Source organism: Maniola hyperantus, chromosome 1 (genome assembly GCF_902806685.2).
Source record: "Maniola hyperantus chromosome 1, iAphHyp1.2, whole genome shotgun sequence".
NCBI classification, from domain to species: Eukaryota; Metazoa; Arthropoda; class Insecta; order Lepidoptera; family Nymphalidae; genus Maniola; species Maniola hyperantus.
The window spans coordinates 2821496-2840983 of NC_048536.1; the positions used below are offsets into that span (position 1 = coordinate 2821496).

Here is a 19488-nt window from a genome sequence, read left to right on the forward strand (position 1 = left end):
TACCAAGCTTTTAATCCTATTTATATTCGACAATACTATAGCATAAAGCTAAAATCGTTAATACTAGGGTATTGTAAACAAACAATGCGCCAGAGATTTAGAGATGTTGAACAAGCACCGATAACATCGTGCTAATCTTTCACGAGATGCACACTAGAATAGATTCAATGGATGATAGCGGTATTATAAATAATCTCATTTATACTGATGGTGGATTAGGCTCAAAGCACACACGGTACTTTTAGTGTATTTTTTTAAATTATATTTATTTACTCGCTTATGTTCGCGATTTAATCCGCGTGGACTACACAAATTTAAAACCCCTATTTCACCCCCTTAAGGGTTGAATTTTCGAAAATCCTATCTTAGCGGAGTCTTACGTCATAATAGCCTATCTGCATGCCAAATCTCAACCCGATCCGCCAGTAGTTTGACCTGTGCGTTGATAGATCAGTCAGTCAGTCAGTCAGTCAGTCAGTCACTCACCTTTTCCTTTTATATATTTAGATTCGTAATCAACAGCGTTATAGATAATAATATTATACACTAGTTGATGCCCTCGACTTTATCCGCGTGGAATTAAGTTTATAAAAAACCTTTGATTTTCCGGGATAAAAAGCTCCGTCGCAACGGAGCAACGGATGAACGTGATTTTTACAGGGGTATAGTTAAAGACCTAGAGAGTGACATAGGCTACTTTTATCCCGGAAAATCAAAGAGTTCTCACGAGATTGTTAAAAAACTAAATCCACGCGGATGAAGTCGCGGGCATCAGCTGCTAGTCAGTACCCTTATTATAAATGCGAAAGTGTGTTTGTTTGTTGATTTGTCCTTCAATCACGTCGAAAAAGTGCAACGGATTGGCGTGATTTTTACAGGGGTATAGACTACTTTTATCCCGGAAAATCAAAGAGTTCTCACGAGATTGTTATAAAACTAATTCCACGCGGATGAAGTCGCGGGCATCAGCTAGTTATTCTATTGCTGAGATATAAAATCTCATACAAAGTACACTGCTCGCCATACCGCTCAAATAAGTGAATAGGCGGTAATGTGCGATAAGCCTAACGGGATGATAGCGGTAGGTATTATAAATAATCCCCGTAAAGCAGCCCGTATTACGCAGGTGGTATCCGCATAGGTAATGTTACAAACACGCTGCTCATAGACTAAGAGCCCACGCGGTTGGAAGACATCCCTACTTCGGTGTCTGGTGCACTTCGACCGTCCGCTGTGCCAGATCCTTCTTTCCACGCACATGCAAACTGTGGAACCAACTCCCATCGGCGGTGTTCCCACTAGATTACAACATGAGGTTATTCAAGGGGCGGACCAGCAAATTCCTAAAAGGCCGGCAACGCATCGGCGGTTCCTCTGGTGCTGCAAATGTTCATGGGCGGCGGTAATCACTTAAGTGACCTGCCTGCTCGTTTGCTCGCTATCTCTATTAAAAAAATATCCCCGCACACCCGCACACGCCCGGTACGGGCGAGCGCGGGTGACGTTCGTCTGTGCGAGGCGACCTAACGCCTCATACCCTGATTACCATCTCGATCTGTACCTGGGACTACTTCGATTGTGTCATTGTAAGAAGTAATTGCCCAACTTAAATAATATTTATGATAGTTTAAAATGTTTACTAGAACATCTTTCAAAACCTTGAATCAAAAAAAAGGCACAACTGGGTATGCCGTATTAAGATTTTTTGATTTGTTACAACAACATAGGTCTTACGATCGCGGTCTCTTAGCCTATAAAGATTCAACGTAATTCGTACCATAAATCTGATCTCGCGGTGTATGAAATACAGATAAGAGGAGACCAAACGACAACAAATGAATATGCGTGAGCTATGTTTAGTATAAGTTACAGGAGTTATTGTATAGTGTGAAACGCCTTTTTGTGTCTTTGCAGGAAACAAAGAACCAGCCAAGTGCGAGTCAGACTCGCGCACCGAGGGTTCCGTACTACAGTCGTATTTTTTCGACATTTCGCACGATAAATCAAAAACCATTATGTATTAAAATAAACGAAAATCTGTTTTAGAATGTATATGTAAAGCCCTTTCATATAATACCCCACTTGGTATCTTACTTTAAAATGACGTTTGTTGTATGGGAGCTCCCCTTAAATTTTTTTTATAAATTAATTATTTATTTTTAATGTGTATTTTTAAATATAAAACTAAATATTCTGTGAATATCAATCATATCAATTTCAACTGTAACATCACGGTTCATGAGACAGACATGACGTAACAGACGGACAGACAGACATTTTGTAACTACCAGTTACTACCAGTTGCACCCATCGTCGCTATCACTAAGATTAGAAAGCTATCTTTAGCCTGCATCTTAAAAATCGTTACAAAGATATCTATCTAAAGCTATAAACCTAACTTCGTTTGCTTACCCTAACTATCCATAAAGTGAAGGCAGTTATTGTCATTAATAGTTATTAATGACAGCCTAAACCGAAGATCTAATGTCTTCTCGAGACGTTTAATGGCCTAAATTAGTATCACCACAGATATGACGTTGTTAATTTGTTATATCCTTAAGCATTTTTAAGGATCCTTAAGCATCTTTAAGATTCGAGGATTCAGGTTTTCTGTGCGCTCGCATGCTCATCTGGTGCTGATGGTTCCAAAATTTTGATTGGAAAATCTATACTTATAATAAATCCCCAAAATACGACATTCCAATAAACTAGAAGGCTTATATTTACAGACAAGCTTTGTTACAGTGTCTAATGCAGTTGTAATAAATACTATAATAATATGCAGAACTTAGAACTGGTTTCGATTTTGATACCTTATCATTTTGAATCAGCAAGCTTAGCGCTCCAGTATGACAGCTGCCAAGTACCATGATGATCACACTCATATTGTCTGATTGGCTGGCATACTCTCACTGGCTATTGGCTAAAATGTTCTTGTACTCTAAGCCTGGTATCTCCTTAAGCGGAGTAGAATGGAGATGTGTTCAGCAGACCAATCAAATTATTGATAGATGACAAAAAAATATCACACCATCTATCAATAATCTGATTGGTCTGCTAACCACAATATCTTCACCTGTCTCCACTTGGGAGATCATTTCAGAAAAGGCAGCATATTTGTGATGATCACAAAGGTAACTATCACAAGTTTCATGCTAGCCCATTACAGTTAAGACACATTAACAAAAAAAAATCCAAAAATTAGAACGCTGCAAATTGTGAATTTAGAATAGAACAAAGCGTATTTTTAACGATTCATAAAATTTTATATTGTTTTACGCACAAAACACTATAAATTAATGTGTAAAACGTAACTGTCATTCAGACACGTCTATAAAAAATCGACGTTTGATCTATTTAGGTGCTCTTATGTTTAAAAAAGCTTTTTCGCGTTCAAAAACAAAGTACGACTCATCAGAGGCCCTAGTGTAACTTTTCATAAACTAAGGTGATAGGTCCGCTGTCATTTAGTTTAGATAAGCAAACGTCGTGATTTGACATCTCCATACTTTAGGTGATTTACGTAACGTTTTTGTCACGTTTTTTTACTTGAAAATTTTCACTAGAGCTTCACTAGATTAAATAGGAAAATAATTATGAACTAATATTATGAAAATCTCTTTAACATTTAAACGGTCTTAAGTGATACTGCTGTTGTGATATTATAGACATACCTACATTCTAAATATATGAAAGAAAAAGGTAACTGACTGACTGATCTATCAACGCACAGCTCAAACTACGTGTCAGATCGGGCTGAAATTTGACATGCAGATAGCTGTTATGAAGAAGGCATCCGCTAAGAAAGGATTTTTGAAAATTCCACCCCTAAGGGGGTGAAATAGGGGTTTGAAATTTGTGTAGTCTACGCGGACGAAGTCGCGAGCATAAGCTAGTCTTATGATAATGTGCCTTAACTCTCATTTGGTGTTTAAATAAAACAGTTCTAAGTTAGCAATATACTGATTTCTATACAAAAATAAAGATCCCATGTGAGTCAAAGAAAAAAACAAGACAGAGAAGTAAACTGTTAATGGTACAAAAGTACTTGTCTAGTAATTAGGAAGTAATGAAGACCATGTTGTGACAAAGTCAAATATTCTGTGTGAACATTTGGATATTTCGTTTGGAGATCAATAAGTGCCAGATGACATACTATATCTTGTACTCTATCTACAAGCGTAAGATCATACTGTAGGTAGACCATACATATATGGTGACCATAGTTATAGAAGAAGTTAGAGCCAAACACACACGATAGTCTTAGCATCGACGATCAGCGATTTTTGAATTCAACGATGCTCCATCGAGTTTCAGCGATTTATCGATACCGACCGATTGGTATTGAATACGCAAAAACACAATTGGGTATTTGACTATATCAAAAATAAATTATTTCTCAGTGATTATTAAATAGAGGATCTTCCAAAATACAAAAAACTCACGCCCTTTGTTAGTTTTAAGTGTAATAACCATTTTAATTTAACGATTAAATTAAAAAAGTTCGTCATTATGATGGGACGTCACATTACAGTGTTTCATAGAATCTCACATACTAAGCGTGCGTTTTGGCGTTTGATAAAAAGTCACTGATTTGACTAGTTGTCAAATACCGAATTGTTTCGATGCTTGAAAAGCCTAATAAATTATTTCGTGCAAGCGCTTGTCAAAATCATTACATAGATACTGAAGCAGGCTCGCACGAAATGTTTGTTCGGTTATTCACGCAGACTTATCAAGCTTTCAGTTAGGTTTGACACCACTTAAATGGTGACTTGTTGCGTTTGACCATGACCATTATATAACTTTCACGTGCAGTGCGACAAGGCTATCTTGGCGCGTGGCGAAAATCGGAACTAACGCTGCCGTCAAGTGTCCCCTTTGTTCTTGTTTGAATATTCTTAGCCTTTCTTCTCCAACAGCGTCCCCTGTCAATGTCATTCAAGTGTCAAGAAGGTCTTGTCGCACTGTATCACATTCGCAGATTTTAGTTTCCGTAAAGCGATCGAATCACCGATCGCGGATACTAAAAGAATCGTGTTTGTGGGAGCCCTTAGATATAAGGAAAATAATGATAAAGTACCTATGAACAACGTTTGCGAGCAAATCGTTGTGCTTTAGCCTGTAGTCCGGGTCAACCCTGTCGTAGTTGACAGTGAGGGTGCCAGCCCTGATGCACCTCTCGTACTCCGCCGCGGGATGGGCGCGGAACTCTCTGGCGAACACGTCGAGGATCTTCTCGCCCACCCATCTTCCTTTGGTAAATGTTGTGAACGTGAAGTAGTAGGGGTACACTTTTCTGAGGCCTGCAAAATTTAAATTTTATTGATTAGGTAAAGTAGATACAATCCATATAAATATTATGAAAGTAGTAGCTGATGCCCACGACTTCGTCCGCGTGGATTTACATTTTTCAAAATCCCGCGGGAACTCTTTGATTTTCCGGGATAAAAGTAATCTATGTATTAATCCAGGGTATAATCCATCTCCATTCCAAATTTCATCCAAATCAGCCGTTTTTGCTTTTCACGGCCCAACGGTTTAACCGATTTTGATGAAATTTGGTACAAAGTTACTCACATCCTGGGGAAGGACATAGGCTTTTTTTTATCCCAGAAAATTAAAGAATGACCACGGGATTTCAAAAGAACCTAAATCCACGCGGATGAAGTCGCGGGCATCATCTAGTTTAGTATAATATGATGGTTTCTTATGACGTGGACCCGAGGACCCTAAAAATGGACTGATCTACAAATTTAAAGTCTCTTAGCGAGGTAATGAGTGGACTGACAGAAGAAAGAAGAGAGAGATCTGCAGGAGAAGCAAAGTCAGATAGCCCAAGTTGAAGAGGCAGTGGGTAGGATGAAAAGTTCTACTAGAGAGAGTATGGGAGAGTGGGAGATAAAAAAAGCCTGTAAGTTTTTTGTTTCAGTAAATCAAAGAGTTCCCGCGGGATTTTATAAAAACGTAAATCCACGCTGAGAAGTCGCCGACATCATCTAGTACTTAAATCAATATCTTGTTACTGTAGAGACTTCGCAAAAGCGAAGAAAACTAGACTTCGTTAAAAAATACAGCACTGCGGTAAAATGACTAACACCAATGGCTCAACAGGCTTCTTTTCATACCTGTTTAAGGTGAACGCACACTTATCTGAGCCGAACGCGTCGAACGAATCGAAGTCAAGGAGGCCTCGCACACATATCCGCACCAGAAGAATCGACCGCGCCGAAAGAATCGACTCAAATAAGAATCACTAATTTTTTTAAACAATTAAGAAATAGTACTCGTGCGTTGCTCTGTCGAACGCAACTGATAGAATGCGAGCGCATCGGTCGAGTCAACCGCATAAGCCGCGCCGAATCTGATGACGTCATCCGAATTCGTCTAGGATTTCTGGGATTTCTGGGGTTCTTTCGACGCGGAGAAGTGTGCGACGTTTCATGAGATTTCATATACAGAATTTCAAAATTCGTTTCGGTCGACTCGTTCGACGCGTTCGGCTTGGTTAAGTGTGCGTTCACCTTAAGGGATAATTTATATTGAAAAACTTCGGTATTGGATATTTATGACTCATCAAATTCCAAGGCAACTCGCTTCGGAACCGGTTTATATTGTACGATAAATTCATATTGATTGAAACGATATCTACTCGATTTATTGCGCACAATATTACTAGTCTTAGGCGCCAACACCACGGACGAGAGAATCGCGGCGATAGTCTCGACGTGCCATACCAAATTCGACAAGTCATATAGGCCAGTTTTCACGTGGCGACTATCGCTGAAGATAGTAGGTCGGACGCGTTGCGATTCCGACGCCCGTGGAGAGGGCGCCTAGCCATTTCCTTGTAGGAAATACATTGTTGTAATCTTCACGACACGTAAATCGAATAATTTTCAAGCTTTTGCCGACCTCTCTGGTGTAGTGGTTACTGCAGCTTAATCATAAGGTGTCTAGATTTTTGAAGATCGTAATTGTCGATCGATCGAACGACGATTGAAGACGAGGATGCGGTTGGTACTTGAGCGCAGCCTTGTCAGCAGTGATGATGACTTCCGCAATATTGCAAAGAAGTCATCAGTCCGTTCATCTGCGAACATTCCTGATGCTGAACAGAACCACGGCAAGCCCAACAGCATCCTGAAAACATTATTATACTGCATTCTTACACCCTCATTAATAAAAAATGCTTACTTCAAGCATTATCCTAAGCTACACTTGGACTAGTTACTTCCAGGACCAACGTAGTATTAACAAGGTTATTAATAAATATGGCGCTACCTGGATTTAACAATGCCAGCCTTACTTCGGGATGAAAGCGTGCACGTGTGGCTGCCCCTTTATTAAAAAGTGAAAAGAGAGAGTCAGCGAACGAACTGAATGCTGTGTGTGACAGTGACAGACGATTTCTCTACCTGGACCTATAACTGTCGACAGTATTTTGGGTTCGACTTGACTTCACAGCGAGTTCACAGCTGATAGCTTGCACCGCCATTTTTGTTTTGCATTTTTAACCGGCTTTCCAAAAGGAGAAGGTACTCAATTCGGCGCGTTTTTGTAAACCGATTTCTCCGAGGTTTCTGACCGACTTGCATAGTTTTTTTTAGTTTATTTAATTAGTAGAGGAAGTTCGCGGGATGTTACCATAAAAATGTTTGGATCCAACTATTTAATCCTGACGCTGCAGGAGTGCTGCACTCCAAAGCCATGGGAATTTGGAAAGTATTGATGGCAATTACTTAATTTATTACCCAGAAAATGCTTCAGTTTCACTTCATATTATCAATGAAATAATCTGAATTGATCTTGTAGGTAAGTACATACCTAATTTGCGTTACAAACTTATGATATGAAAACACAAATCATTAATCAAATATCATTTTATTGGTTATTATCATACACAACAAACATGAACGCTATGGCTGATGGTCAAAATATGCATACTTGTGCGTAGATTATGCTTAGTCAGTCGTTAAACCATGTGGCACCAAGGAGCAAATTTTACGCCGAGAGTAGAGTCGCATTATTTTACTTCCTCCTTACGCTATGTTTATTAATACGAAATGTAGCTACTGCAGACTTACAACTTGGAATAAAGTTAATACCGCTGTAGTCTATATTTATTAATAAGAGTGTTAAGGTGTCTATGGCCTTTTTCGAATAAACCCACAGACTACCCGAGTAGAAGTTTTGGCAGTATGCCTTGAAGAGCGTTATGTTTGCCTCTTTACTACATCTTTACTTTTGCAGCTGGTCATCTAAGTGTAATTAATAATAAAAAAGTTTAGAAATCGAAGACAATTTTTTTATGTAAGGTTATAATAATATTATCGTATCGTAGTCGTTCAATGTAAAGATTGTTACAGACGCGTTAGAGATTACCGACTATAAGTGAATTGAGCGAGAAAATGTTTTTCTATCCAAAGTGTTTGCTCTATTAATGTTGCGAAATGGAAAATATGGCAGGTGTAGGTTTCAACTTGGACTGATTTTTCTTTATTTAATCAAGCGACTTATGAAAATTTTGCCTTTGGCCCGTTTGAATTAAAGACTGAAATAAACAGAAGGCGGGGTGGCAACGGTTTCTACTTTGATTAAGTGAGTTTTTGCTAGGACTAGCAGTTGTAATATGTACGAATTGTCAGTTTAAACGTAGCATGTTCATATTAGCTGTAACATAAAAATGCAACTCCTCAATATATCGAAGTAGGTTGCCTGCACATCGGATTGAAAGAGAGGTGATGCAAAATTATGTAGGTTAGGTCGTTAAGCAATAAGTTTAAAACAATAGTATGTAAGATTTCTTTATTAGTATTGTTAGTCCATAAGCAAGAGTAGATCATAAGCCGGCCCTCAATAAACATCTTCCACCGTTGCCGCATTTAATTATTACCATACGGCCACAACATATCTCATGGCGACCCTTGCCAGTCGGTGCATGCCTAATCTAAGCGCGTGCACCGGCTGGGCACCGATCAAGAAGAAGACTACACAATTTTCTAAAGAAGTATCAAGGTTCAAGACTCAATTAGAACAAAAAGAAGAAAATAATTCCACGTCCTGTATTAAAAATCAAGAAACACTAACATCAAGAAATAAGTTCAAAAATGAATCGCTTATGAACAGAAGACAATCTCAAGATTCATTGATCGGCCCAGCATCAGCGTGCGTCCAGGGTTATCCCGGCCACAACTAAGAGGTGTCCAGGGTATTCCCGGCCCAGTTCGAGGAGTCCAGGCTTTTCCCGGCCCACCAAGAAGAAAGAAGAGGCGCAGACTCCAGACCTCCGGACCTGATGAGCGAAATCACCCCTGACGACGACGGCGACTACACAGCGGTCACGAAATTGATTGATAAAATGCGTCGCTAACAGTTAAAGTAAGTGCAATTTATCTCTCGTAATGGGCAAATAGGTAGAATGTGTAGGTATTGTAATTTTTTTTGGATAAATAATTTAATTTTGTACGTAGGTTAGGTGAATATTGGTTTTTTAATAACAAATAATACTTGCTCCACTATCTACTAATAAGTTCCATTCGTGCTTTATTTTTAAGATTTTATATAGTGTGTAGGATAGTTTAAACTAATAATAGATAATAATTAATAAATGAATAAGTAGGTACTTACTTCTTTCGTAAATATTCGGTGTTAAAATCGAAATATAATAATTCAGAGAATTATAACGGTGTCATCGCGTGGTCAACGACACACGCGTACCCGAACATTTTGTATTGTTATACGAGACAATGGTTTTGCTCGAGTTGCAATTTGCAAATACAAGGAAATGAATATGAAATAAGGAGAATTTTTTCCCCTACAGACGTTTTTCGTCTAGTTTCGTGCAAGTTTTAACGATATAAGACTATACCCGGCTTTAACGAATTAGGACTCTGCAAACCAAAGGCTTGATCACCCTTCGGCTGTAGAAGTGCTAGGTATAAAATATACAATTATTTATTTTGGATTGAGACATACTGACGTAGGAAGATGATTGTTATTTATTTATTTGGACGCGATGTTTTGCGCATATTTAGTACCTCCTCATTCAACTATATATATATCTAGACTCTTGATCATTATCTACCGCGCTGGTGTTAGTGAAAGACCTAGAATTATTAATGAAAAGTTGAATGTTATTTAAATACTTATTGAAAGAAATAAGTTTGATGAAGACTATAAGTCTTATGAAAAATGCTTGCAAGCATGTTATGTTAAATATTAATTAGGAGAGTACGCGCCGCGTTTGTTTATTTGTTTATTTATTTGTATTATGTGAAGAAGTAACTTGAAAGGTAGATGAAGACTAGGAGAGGTTTATTTTGACTGTCCAGGAAATATAAATACCTGAGATGTTTACTCAATAATAGGTATTATTATGGGTTATAGAATAGAAACCTTATATTTACCGTCTTACGACGATGCTATACGACAGCTGTATACTTATGATGACGACGATTTGATAGGTCAAAGAATCTTTTGAGACAACTAAGTCGATTAGTGAAATCGATCGAAGTTAAATCCTTGACTGCACTTAATAGATTACGATTTTTCTAGTTATAAGTAAGGTTGAAAGTATGCCCATACGAAGTAAGAGATAAGATAAATTGCACTTTAAGCACAGGAAGTAACTAAAAAAAATGTTTCCTTACATAATTTAATTTTATTTAGCATTAGATTTTATTTTTTTGATTGTCATCATCTTTTCTTCTGATTCGATGTAGCGTCTAACATTTTTTTTTTCTTTTAAGGGGAGGGGTAACCGCATACATTTTCAGGGGAGTTGTAATATGTACGAATTGTCAGTTTAAACGTAGCATGTTCATATTAGCTGTAACATAAAAATGCAACTCCTCAATATATCGAAGTAGGTTGCCTGCACATCGGATTGAAAGAGAGGTGATGCAAAATTATGTAGGTTAGGTCGTTAAGCAATAAGTTTAAAACAATAGTATGTAAGATTTCTTTATTAGTATTGTTAGTCCATAAGCAAGAGTAGATCATAAGCCGGCCCTCAATAAACATCTTCCACCGTTGCCGCATTTAATTATTACCATACGGCCACAACATATCTCACAGTGGCGTGCACAAGGTTTGGGCACAGGGTATGCATTTTCCGTACTAACGACTGTTTTACTATTCGTTTTCACTTCGTAACTCGACCACCAACTACTTAATATTTTCGTTGAATAATGGATTTTACTTGACTAGTTTTATTTTATGAGCACCTTTCGGGTACGGAATCCTAAAAAGTAGATAAAGTGTTTTAGAAACTTACCATTTTCAATATAATACGAGGTCTCGTTGTATCTGTCGTCTGTGAAGCCGGGCCTTTTCGCTTTTAACGCCTTTGTTTCCAATTTCGCCTGCAATAAAGTAAAAGTGTAAATAAACTGGCCGCTAAAAAAGGGTTAAGGGTTAAGATGGGTTGAGGCGGTGGTTGAAATAGCAAAGAGCTCTTAAAAGGGGATGTTGTGATATAACAATCATTTCAATGGCTTCCCAAACGCTTCAAGGCTGCGTCTTAAAGGGTGAACCCATCAAAGGGATCCCTCCATTTCGGAGCCTCTCTCTCTGCACCATCTTTCAATTCCTCATTGCTAGGGGTCGTGATCTTTGCCACGAACGGGGACCGGACGCAAAAAAAAATACCGGTAGTATTTTTTGTAGAGTTATCAAAGTACTGTTATGCTCACACCCATTAATATTTTTTTAACAGTGCGTAGAGAGAGTGAAAGAAAAAAGAAGTAAAAAAGGAACATACTTAATAAATAGGAGACAATGGTAACTTATTATACAGTACGCGGCTGAAAGTAATGATGCGTTATGGTTTTAGTGACGATCAAAGTTTAAACTTAACTGTAACTTAACTTTAACCGCCTGTTATACAACCGGACTTCAGCAATCGTTCGACTTCGACTTTTCGTTGTACTAAAAATAAATGTGGTCTCCTTTCGTTATTAAAAGTTATATTAAATTAAATGAAAATCTAAAAGAGCTCTGTGTAGAATAAAAAGATATTAGAATGACGAAGAAACGCAGGAACGATTATGAAAAGTTTGTCGAGGAAGCGACGCGGCGGGATGAAATGGGAAAAGTTCTTAAAAGCGGAACTATCTGCGGGCTTTCCAGTGCTTTTCACTGGATGCAGTTGACGCATCATTATACTTACGATTGTATAGGAGCTGCATGATATTCTACCACAAATGTACAGGTAACCTATGCGAAGCAGTACAAGATTAAACCTTCGGTATCTTTAATTTTTCTATAAAATCTATGGTCAAAGTCTTATTTCTATCTGTTAGGCCACTTTTATCTGTATTCGTGGAAAATAATATTATCGAGAACATAAGAAAACAAAATTATTTATTTGTTACCGATTTCAGCGTAAAAAGTGCATACCTACGTATATTTTCTTTGATATTTCGTTTTTGTTGCATGAATACTTTACGTCGTATTTTATATTATTTCAACATACCAACGACATATTGGGCAACAAAGCTCGTATAAAAGGCAGCGAATAATTGACGTAAAATCTACGTAAAATTAATTGACGTACAATCTACGTAAAATGAATTGACGTAAATCAACTTGTCCTGACGAGGCCCGCTGTCGATACCAGATTACACGAGTTCCCTTCATTCCGAACACCGCTCGGTAAACAGATCTTGTCCGCGAATATTTAACGGATTAACTTCGATTTACATTTTGTATGAATTTTGTATGAAAAATATGTGTAGGTACGCGATTCTAGTGGGCTATGTGATACATTTTGTATGAACTGTTGTGGAAGTTTTTATAGGTTATACCTAGCTGTTAAGGGTTCTTTTTTTCTTTGGAAAGAGAGAGAAAAGAAAAGGAACCATTATAGTATCACTTCGTTGTCTGTCTGTCTGTCGTATCTGTCAAGAGCCGTCAAGGGAGTCAAAACCTATAGGGTACTTCCCGTTGATCTAGAAATTAGAATCATATGGCAGGTAGCATTGTCTTATAGCACACAATATGGTCTAGCAGCCGCCCCCTTTTTTTAGTGATTAAAAACATGTCGATTGGGTGGGGTGTCTGTAAGTATTTTGTATGTAGTGGTGTAAGTGGTGTAAGTATTTTTTTTAATATTGAGACATTGGATAATAAACTCGGAAAAACAATTGTCCAACAAAATAGATGGTATGACTGGGGTGGATGGTATGACGTTAACAATGTTTGAACCCGTGAAAAGCAGACAGACAAACTTAATATAAGTTTGATTGGTACACATAAAGCTATAAGAAAATGGCTGCCCTGGCGAACTTCGTTCCGCCTAACAGTCGATTCAAATTTTTTAAATTTTTCTCTCCTAAGAACCATCCTCGTACTTCAAGGATATTATAAAAAAAGAATTAGCGAAATCGGTTCAGCTGCTCTCGAGACTTGCGATGACCAACACATTTAATGATTCATTTTTATATTATAGAATAAACTGTGTTTCAAAAGAGCTTTTAAAAATGTGTGTATTATACCTACTTCAATGTTTATCAAGTAATACACCTAAGACACAGTACTTTTCGGGCACTTTCTTTAAATAAACCTAATGTATTCAAATTAGGGGACAGAGTACACGACTCTCAGTTGTGAATTAAGGGCGACCTCTACAGGACATTTGTGGAGATAATGAAAACCCAACGACCCCGTTCCTCGTAGTCGCTACGAGGGCGCTGCGAAAAGTTCGGACCTAATTAAATTTTCCGCCGTTTGTTTTAACTTTTATTGTCTAAAGTGGGGATATATTTTCCTCGCCTTTTTACGTAAACAGGTGAACTTCCCTTATCGGGGTTGTAATTCTTTTTGGGATGGGATTTTTTCCCTTGTTTTGTATAAAGTAAAACAACTTGATAAAATGTTTGGGCTTCACTGATTTTAATTTAACTAGACTAGCTTTTTCTAGCACTTTCCACGTGGATTTCTCAAAATGCTTCCTTACTTAGGTGTCCAAGTCATAAGGAGAACCCACGTGTACAATCTTAAGTTTTTAGACCTAGTATAGTGTGACGTTACGCGCTGACTAAGCTGTAAGGTAGAATTTTTGATACCTCTTTATTCTGTACCGGGAATATAGAAAAAATCAGGTCTTATTCTTTGGGTACGTTATGGGCCTCTGCAAAATTCGCGTGCAAAATTTCAGCTTTCTAGGTCCAGGACTGGGTGTTGGTGAGTCAGCCAGTGGATCAGGACTTTTGTTTTTATATGCACCTACTAACATATTAGAGATCTTTTTACTACCGATCCGAGTAGGATTGTCAGAAACTCCATTCGAGTCAAGTCACAGTAGGATTTTCCCAAATTCCACTTGAACGAAGCCGGGATGGTTCAGCTAAACAGACAAAGCGCTTGAGAGAAAAATTGACCACTAAAGTGTTAGTGTAATTTTAGTAAAATGTCCAACATTAAGTCAAGTCGGAGACAATTGGCGGTGAAAGACGCAAATTGATTCCCGCCAACTGCTTGGCAGAGTGCCTCCTAATGCTTGCAGTTGAAATCCCGGCGAGCACTTAAACGATTTCATGAGTCCTAAACGTCTGGCAAATGCTGGCAACAGTACAGGGCTTTTGTTCTTCTTAATTTTATTTGACACTTCATGTCCACGGTTCTTGAAATCCTGAAATATATTTTGAGAACGGATTGTGAGCAATTGCATTTACGCGATATTTTTTTGTAAAGGAACTCCAAGCATAGCTCTCTCCACAGCCCACTGAGTGACTCAGAACTTTCTTATGAGGTTTTTCTTATGATGTCTCGGATAGACGTTGAGGCCCCAAGGTGCTAGATTCAGGCACAAGACCATGGTGTGCGGAAGTCCCTATAAGAGTCAGTCCAGCAGTGGACGTCTATTGGTTGTGATGATGACAACGATGTTCAAACAAAAGATAAATAGACAGACAGACAAACTTTCGTATTTATAATACTACAAGCTGACCCGGCGAACTTCGTACCGCCTAACAGTCGATTTTTTATTTTTTATTTTTATTTAATATTTACAATTTTTTAAATTTTTCTCTCCGTAAGAACCATCCTCGTACTTCAAGGAATATTATAGAAAAAGAATTAGCGAAATCGGTTCAGCTGTTCTCGAGATTTGCGATGACCAACACATTTAGTGATTCATTTTTATATTATAGACTAGCTGATGCCCGCGACTTCATCCGCATGGAATTAGGTTTCTTAAAAATCCCGTGGGAACTCTTCGATTTTCCGGGATAAAAGTAGCCTATGTTACTCTCCAGGTCTTTATCTATATCCATACAATAAATCACATCAATCAGTTGCACCATTGCGACGTGATTGAAGGACAAACAAACAAACAAACACACTTTCGCATTTATAATAAGGGTACTGATTAATTAGCATATGGATACCTAGATTGCGATCAAGTTCTATATTTTCGTATTTCGTATTAAATTCCTATTAGATTGGTACACACATAAGTTGTATGTCTACATTTCCCGCAAATAACAAAGCTCACACAATCCTAAAACGGACCTTATGTTAATGCAATGTAAATCTATACTCTTCAATGGTGGTCGGTTTTATGTTGTTCCCATGATATACAATCACCAAGATACTCAGTTCCTTATGTATAACACACTTAAAGGTCACAAGGTCGAGTTAATTTTACATAATTATAGTGACAATAAAAAATCATGTTAGTTGGTATATATTTATGGAAAATTTACATGATTTAAAAATGAATATTTCGTGTTGCAAATAGGCCTACCAGCTATATATTTTATCGCGTGGACTACACAAATTTCAGACCCCTATTTTGCTCTATTAGGGATAGAATTTTCAAAAATCCTTTTTTAGCGGATGCCTACGTTATTATAGCTATCTGCATGTCAAATTTTAGCCCGATCCGTGCAGTAGTTTGAGCTGTGCGTTGATAGATCAGTCAGTCAGTCAGTCAGTCAGTCAGCCAGCTTTGCCTTTTTTATATTTAAGAAGATTAAGACCACATGGCAACCCCTGTGAGTTCACTCAATCTTTGGCTATTGTACATATATCAATGGTACACCAGATGGGGTTTGCGTGATCGAAACCATTGAATGTGTATTCAGAACCATTGAGGTAAACGTCTTCATTACAGGCGTATGTCGAATGTTGGTTAGGCTCTCAGAAATCGCCTTTTTACTTTCTTTACCTTTTTGTTTGGCTTGGTTTTTGGGGTTCCGTACCCGAAGAGTGCCACGACCCATTACTAAGTCTCCGCTGCCCGTCCGTCCGTTTGTACATCTGTCTGTCAGCGGGTTGTATCTTATAAACCATAACATGTATTGCTGTTATATTTAAAAACTAGGTTATGCTCCCGACTTCATCCGCGTGGACTACACAAATTTCAAAGCTCTATTTCCCCCCCTTAGGAGTTGAATTTTCAAAAATACTTTCTTAGTGGACGCCTATGTAATAATAGCTATCTGCGTGCTAAATTTCAGCCCGATCGGTTCAGTAGTTGGAGCTGTGCGTTGATAGATCAGTCAGTCAGTCACCTTTTCCTTTTATATATTTAGATTTCAAAACTGTTGGCATGTAAATTAAAAAAATTTAATATACGTAGCGTTATTTATCTTGTGAGATAGTATGGAATCCGAATACTCGTGTGTGAGTCCGATTCGCGCTTGGCCGGTTTATTTTATAAGGTCTGTGTGTTGTGACTTCGTGAAGGAGTAGTTTTTAGTCCGGTATTTATCGTGACCTTTATTTAACGAGGATTCTATAAAATATATTCGGTTGATACGGAGGAGTAGAGAAATAATCTTTTGTTGGGTTTTTTCAGGTTTCGGTAGGAAAAATAAAGATACAGTCAATGACAGTAGGTACTACGAACTTCCTCAATAGCTCAGCCGGTAAAGGAGTGGACTGGAAACCGAAAGGTCGACGGTTCAAACCCCGCCGGTTGCACTATTGTCGTACCTACTCCTAGCACAAGCCTGACGCTTAGTTGGAGAGGAAAGGGGAATATTAGTCATTTAAACTGGCTAATATTCTTTTCTTTTTTTAAACTAGCCTGAAAATGCTAGTAATTGAAAGGTTTCAAGGGTGAAGAACTAAACGGTCACGCACATTTTTGCTCTCTATGCTAGCGGGCGTCGTTTTCGTCGCTTATTTTTTTGTTCGCCTGACTTCAACATACAGAAATATAGTATACCAACTTATGCTCGCGACTTTTTCCGCGTGGACTACACTTTCAAACCCCTATTTTATCCCCTTAAGGATTGAATTTTCAAAAATCCTTTTTTAGCTGATGTCTACGTCCTATATCTACCGGCATGCGAAATTTCAGCCCGATCCGTCTAGTAGTTTCAGATCCAGTCCAGTCGTCCAATAGTGTGCGTTTTCAGTCAGTCAGTCAGTCAGCTTTTCCTTTTATATATTTAAGACAAACGAGTCGAATACAAAACGTTTGAAATCGATTAAAAAATAGCCTCTTACCTTCTTCAAGTCTTTGTTACTGTCGGAGTCATCAGCTTTGCGCTTCTCACAGGATAGAATACAGTTTTTCCCGTTGTCTTTTTCGCCCTGCAACAAAGAGAAAATAAAAATGTTAATTTTCCTCGTAGTAGAATGGAAATATTTCACTATTTCTTACGTAGATACAGTGTAGATAGAATGAGAATTGAGATGTCACTTGTTGAGGTGACTCTTTGTAAGTATTTAGTCAACTAGGAACGTAAATTAATGCTCGCTCGGTGTTCTATAATTTTAGTAAATAGAAACATTAAAAAATAACTATAGTACGCGACAGGTCGAGATTGCAATCGAGATACAGAAATCTGACAAACCACAGCCACATATAGTGAAAGTAATATTACGTTAGTTACTAGTCTAAATATATAAAAGGAAAAGGTGACTGACTGATTGACTGACTGACTGACTGACTGATCTATCAACGCACAGCTCAAACTACTGGATGGATCGGACTGAAATTTGGCATGCAGATAGCTATTATGACGCCGCAGGCATCCGCTAAGAAAGGATTTTTGAAAATTCAACCCCTAAGGGGGTGAAATAGAGGTTTAAAATTTATGTAGTCCACGCGGACGAAGTCGCGAGCATAAGCTAGTTTTGTATATAGATTCCTGAGCCCGTGTTACTTTGAAACTAAATATTTTGACGAAAATCTGGCAAACTATAGACACAGATTTTCAAAAATTCCTTATAACCGAAGCCGGTTTATTTTTGTAACATAGATATTTGTTTTAAATATGCGAACCTTAATATCAAAGAAGATGTGTGGCAAATATAGAAATTCGACCTCCCAAGGGTTATTATCTCAGGGTCTGGTTAGAATTTCATCAGTGGAAAATATAGGAAAATCGCACAATTCGCCCAATTACCTCTCGAGGGATCCGCCTCGCCTCAGAGAAAGTAACCAGTATACGCGTAACCTGAATCGAATTGGGCCTATTCAAAATTGATAGGAAAATACCCTAGAATAATAAATACTATAGAACGCTGATGAAGTTACTTTTGTATGAAAACCGCGCGAGCCGCTTTGCACACTATCTTAAAGAATCGCGTATTCAGCACACAGCCATCGCGACTCTACTATTGGTCAAAAAATTACAGGCAAAAATCGTCTGTATCTTCTTAACGGTAGGGTTGATTTTGAAGTACCATTCAAGTATTGTATTGCCAGCTATGATAAAAATTTGCACAATAAATATTTTCAGTTCTTAATATCATGTTCCAAGCGTTGATAATTATTGTGCTTATTGTGCAAACATCTGAAAAACATGTTTCACTATATAAAGTACATGTCGCTCGAAGCAATCACTTTAAAAATAATTAATTAAATTATTGTGAAAATTTTTGTACGTCACTGGCAATACACAAGCCACTGACAAATAGTGATGTGTAACAATTGGAAGTCGATATCGATAATAATTACCAATACGTCATAACTATTGGCTATCTTAAAGGGCAGTTAAAGATGGTATGGCATTGTTTAAATTTATTTACATACATGACGATTTCTAACTGACTTTCGAAAAAAAGGTTCTCAACTCGACCTTTATTATGTAGGTATGTTAAATATCAGTCTGTAACTACCTAAGTTACTAATCTTCTCGCTTCAGCCGAGATCCTGTTCTTACGATTTCAAAATCAATAATGGTACCGTAAATGTCTATAATTCAGTCATTCTGTAGAATACCTAGTCAATCCATGATATACCTGTCTTGTTTTGGCAAAGTATAAAATATGCAATTTATTATTGTCCATCATCATCATGATCAATCCATCGCCGGCTCACTGCAGAGCACGGGTCTCTTCTCAGAGTGAGAAGGGTTTGGTCGTAGTCTACCACGCTGGCCATGTGCGGATTGATAGACTTTATATAAGTATATTGATAGACTAGATAGTTAATAGATCAGTCTGTCAGTCAGGCCGGAGGAAATCTTATTATATAAATAGATCTACTATTGTTGTATTACTACCTACTATAAATTATGCTAT

The 19488-nt window shown here is 37.8% G+C and overlaps 1 protein-coding gene across 4 annotated transcripts in view; it reads right to left on the reverse strand.

Moving 5' to 3' along the window:
- Positions 1-19488, reverse strand: part of LOC117996993 (pseudouridylate synthase RPUSD2-like) — a 471791-nt gene that overhangs the window by 20244 nt on the left and 432059 nt on the right. For all 4 annotated transcript variants that reach the window (XM_034985173.2, XM_034985159.2, XM_034985167.2 and 1 more), the window contains 3 exons: positions 17464-17550; positions 11279-11366; positions 5084-5306 (listed from right to left, as the gene is read on the reverse strand). In XM_034985173.2, the coding sequence (XP_034841064.2) occupies positions 5084-5306; positions 11279-11366; positions 17464-17550 (398 nt within the window). The remainder of the gene's footprint in view (positions 1-5083; positions 5307-11278; positions 11367-17463; positions 17551-19488) is intronic.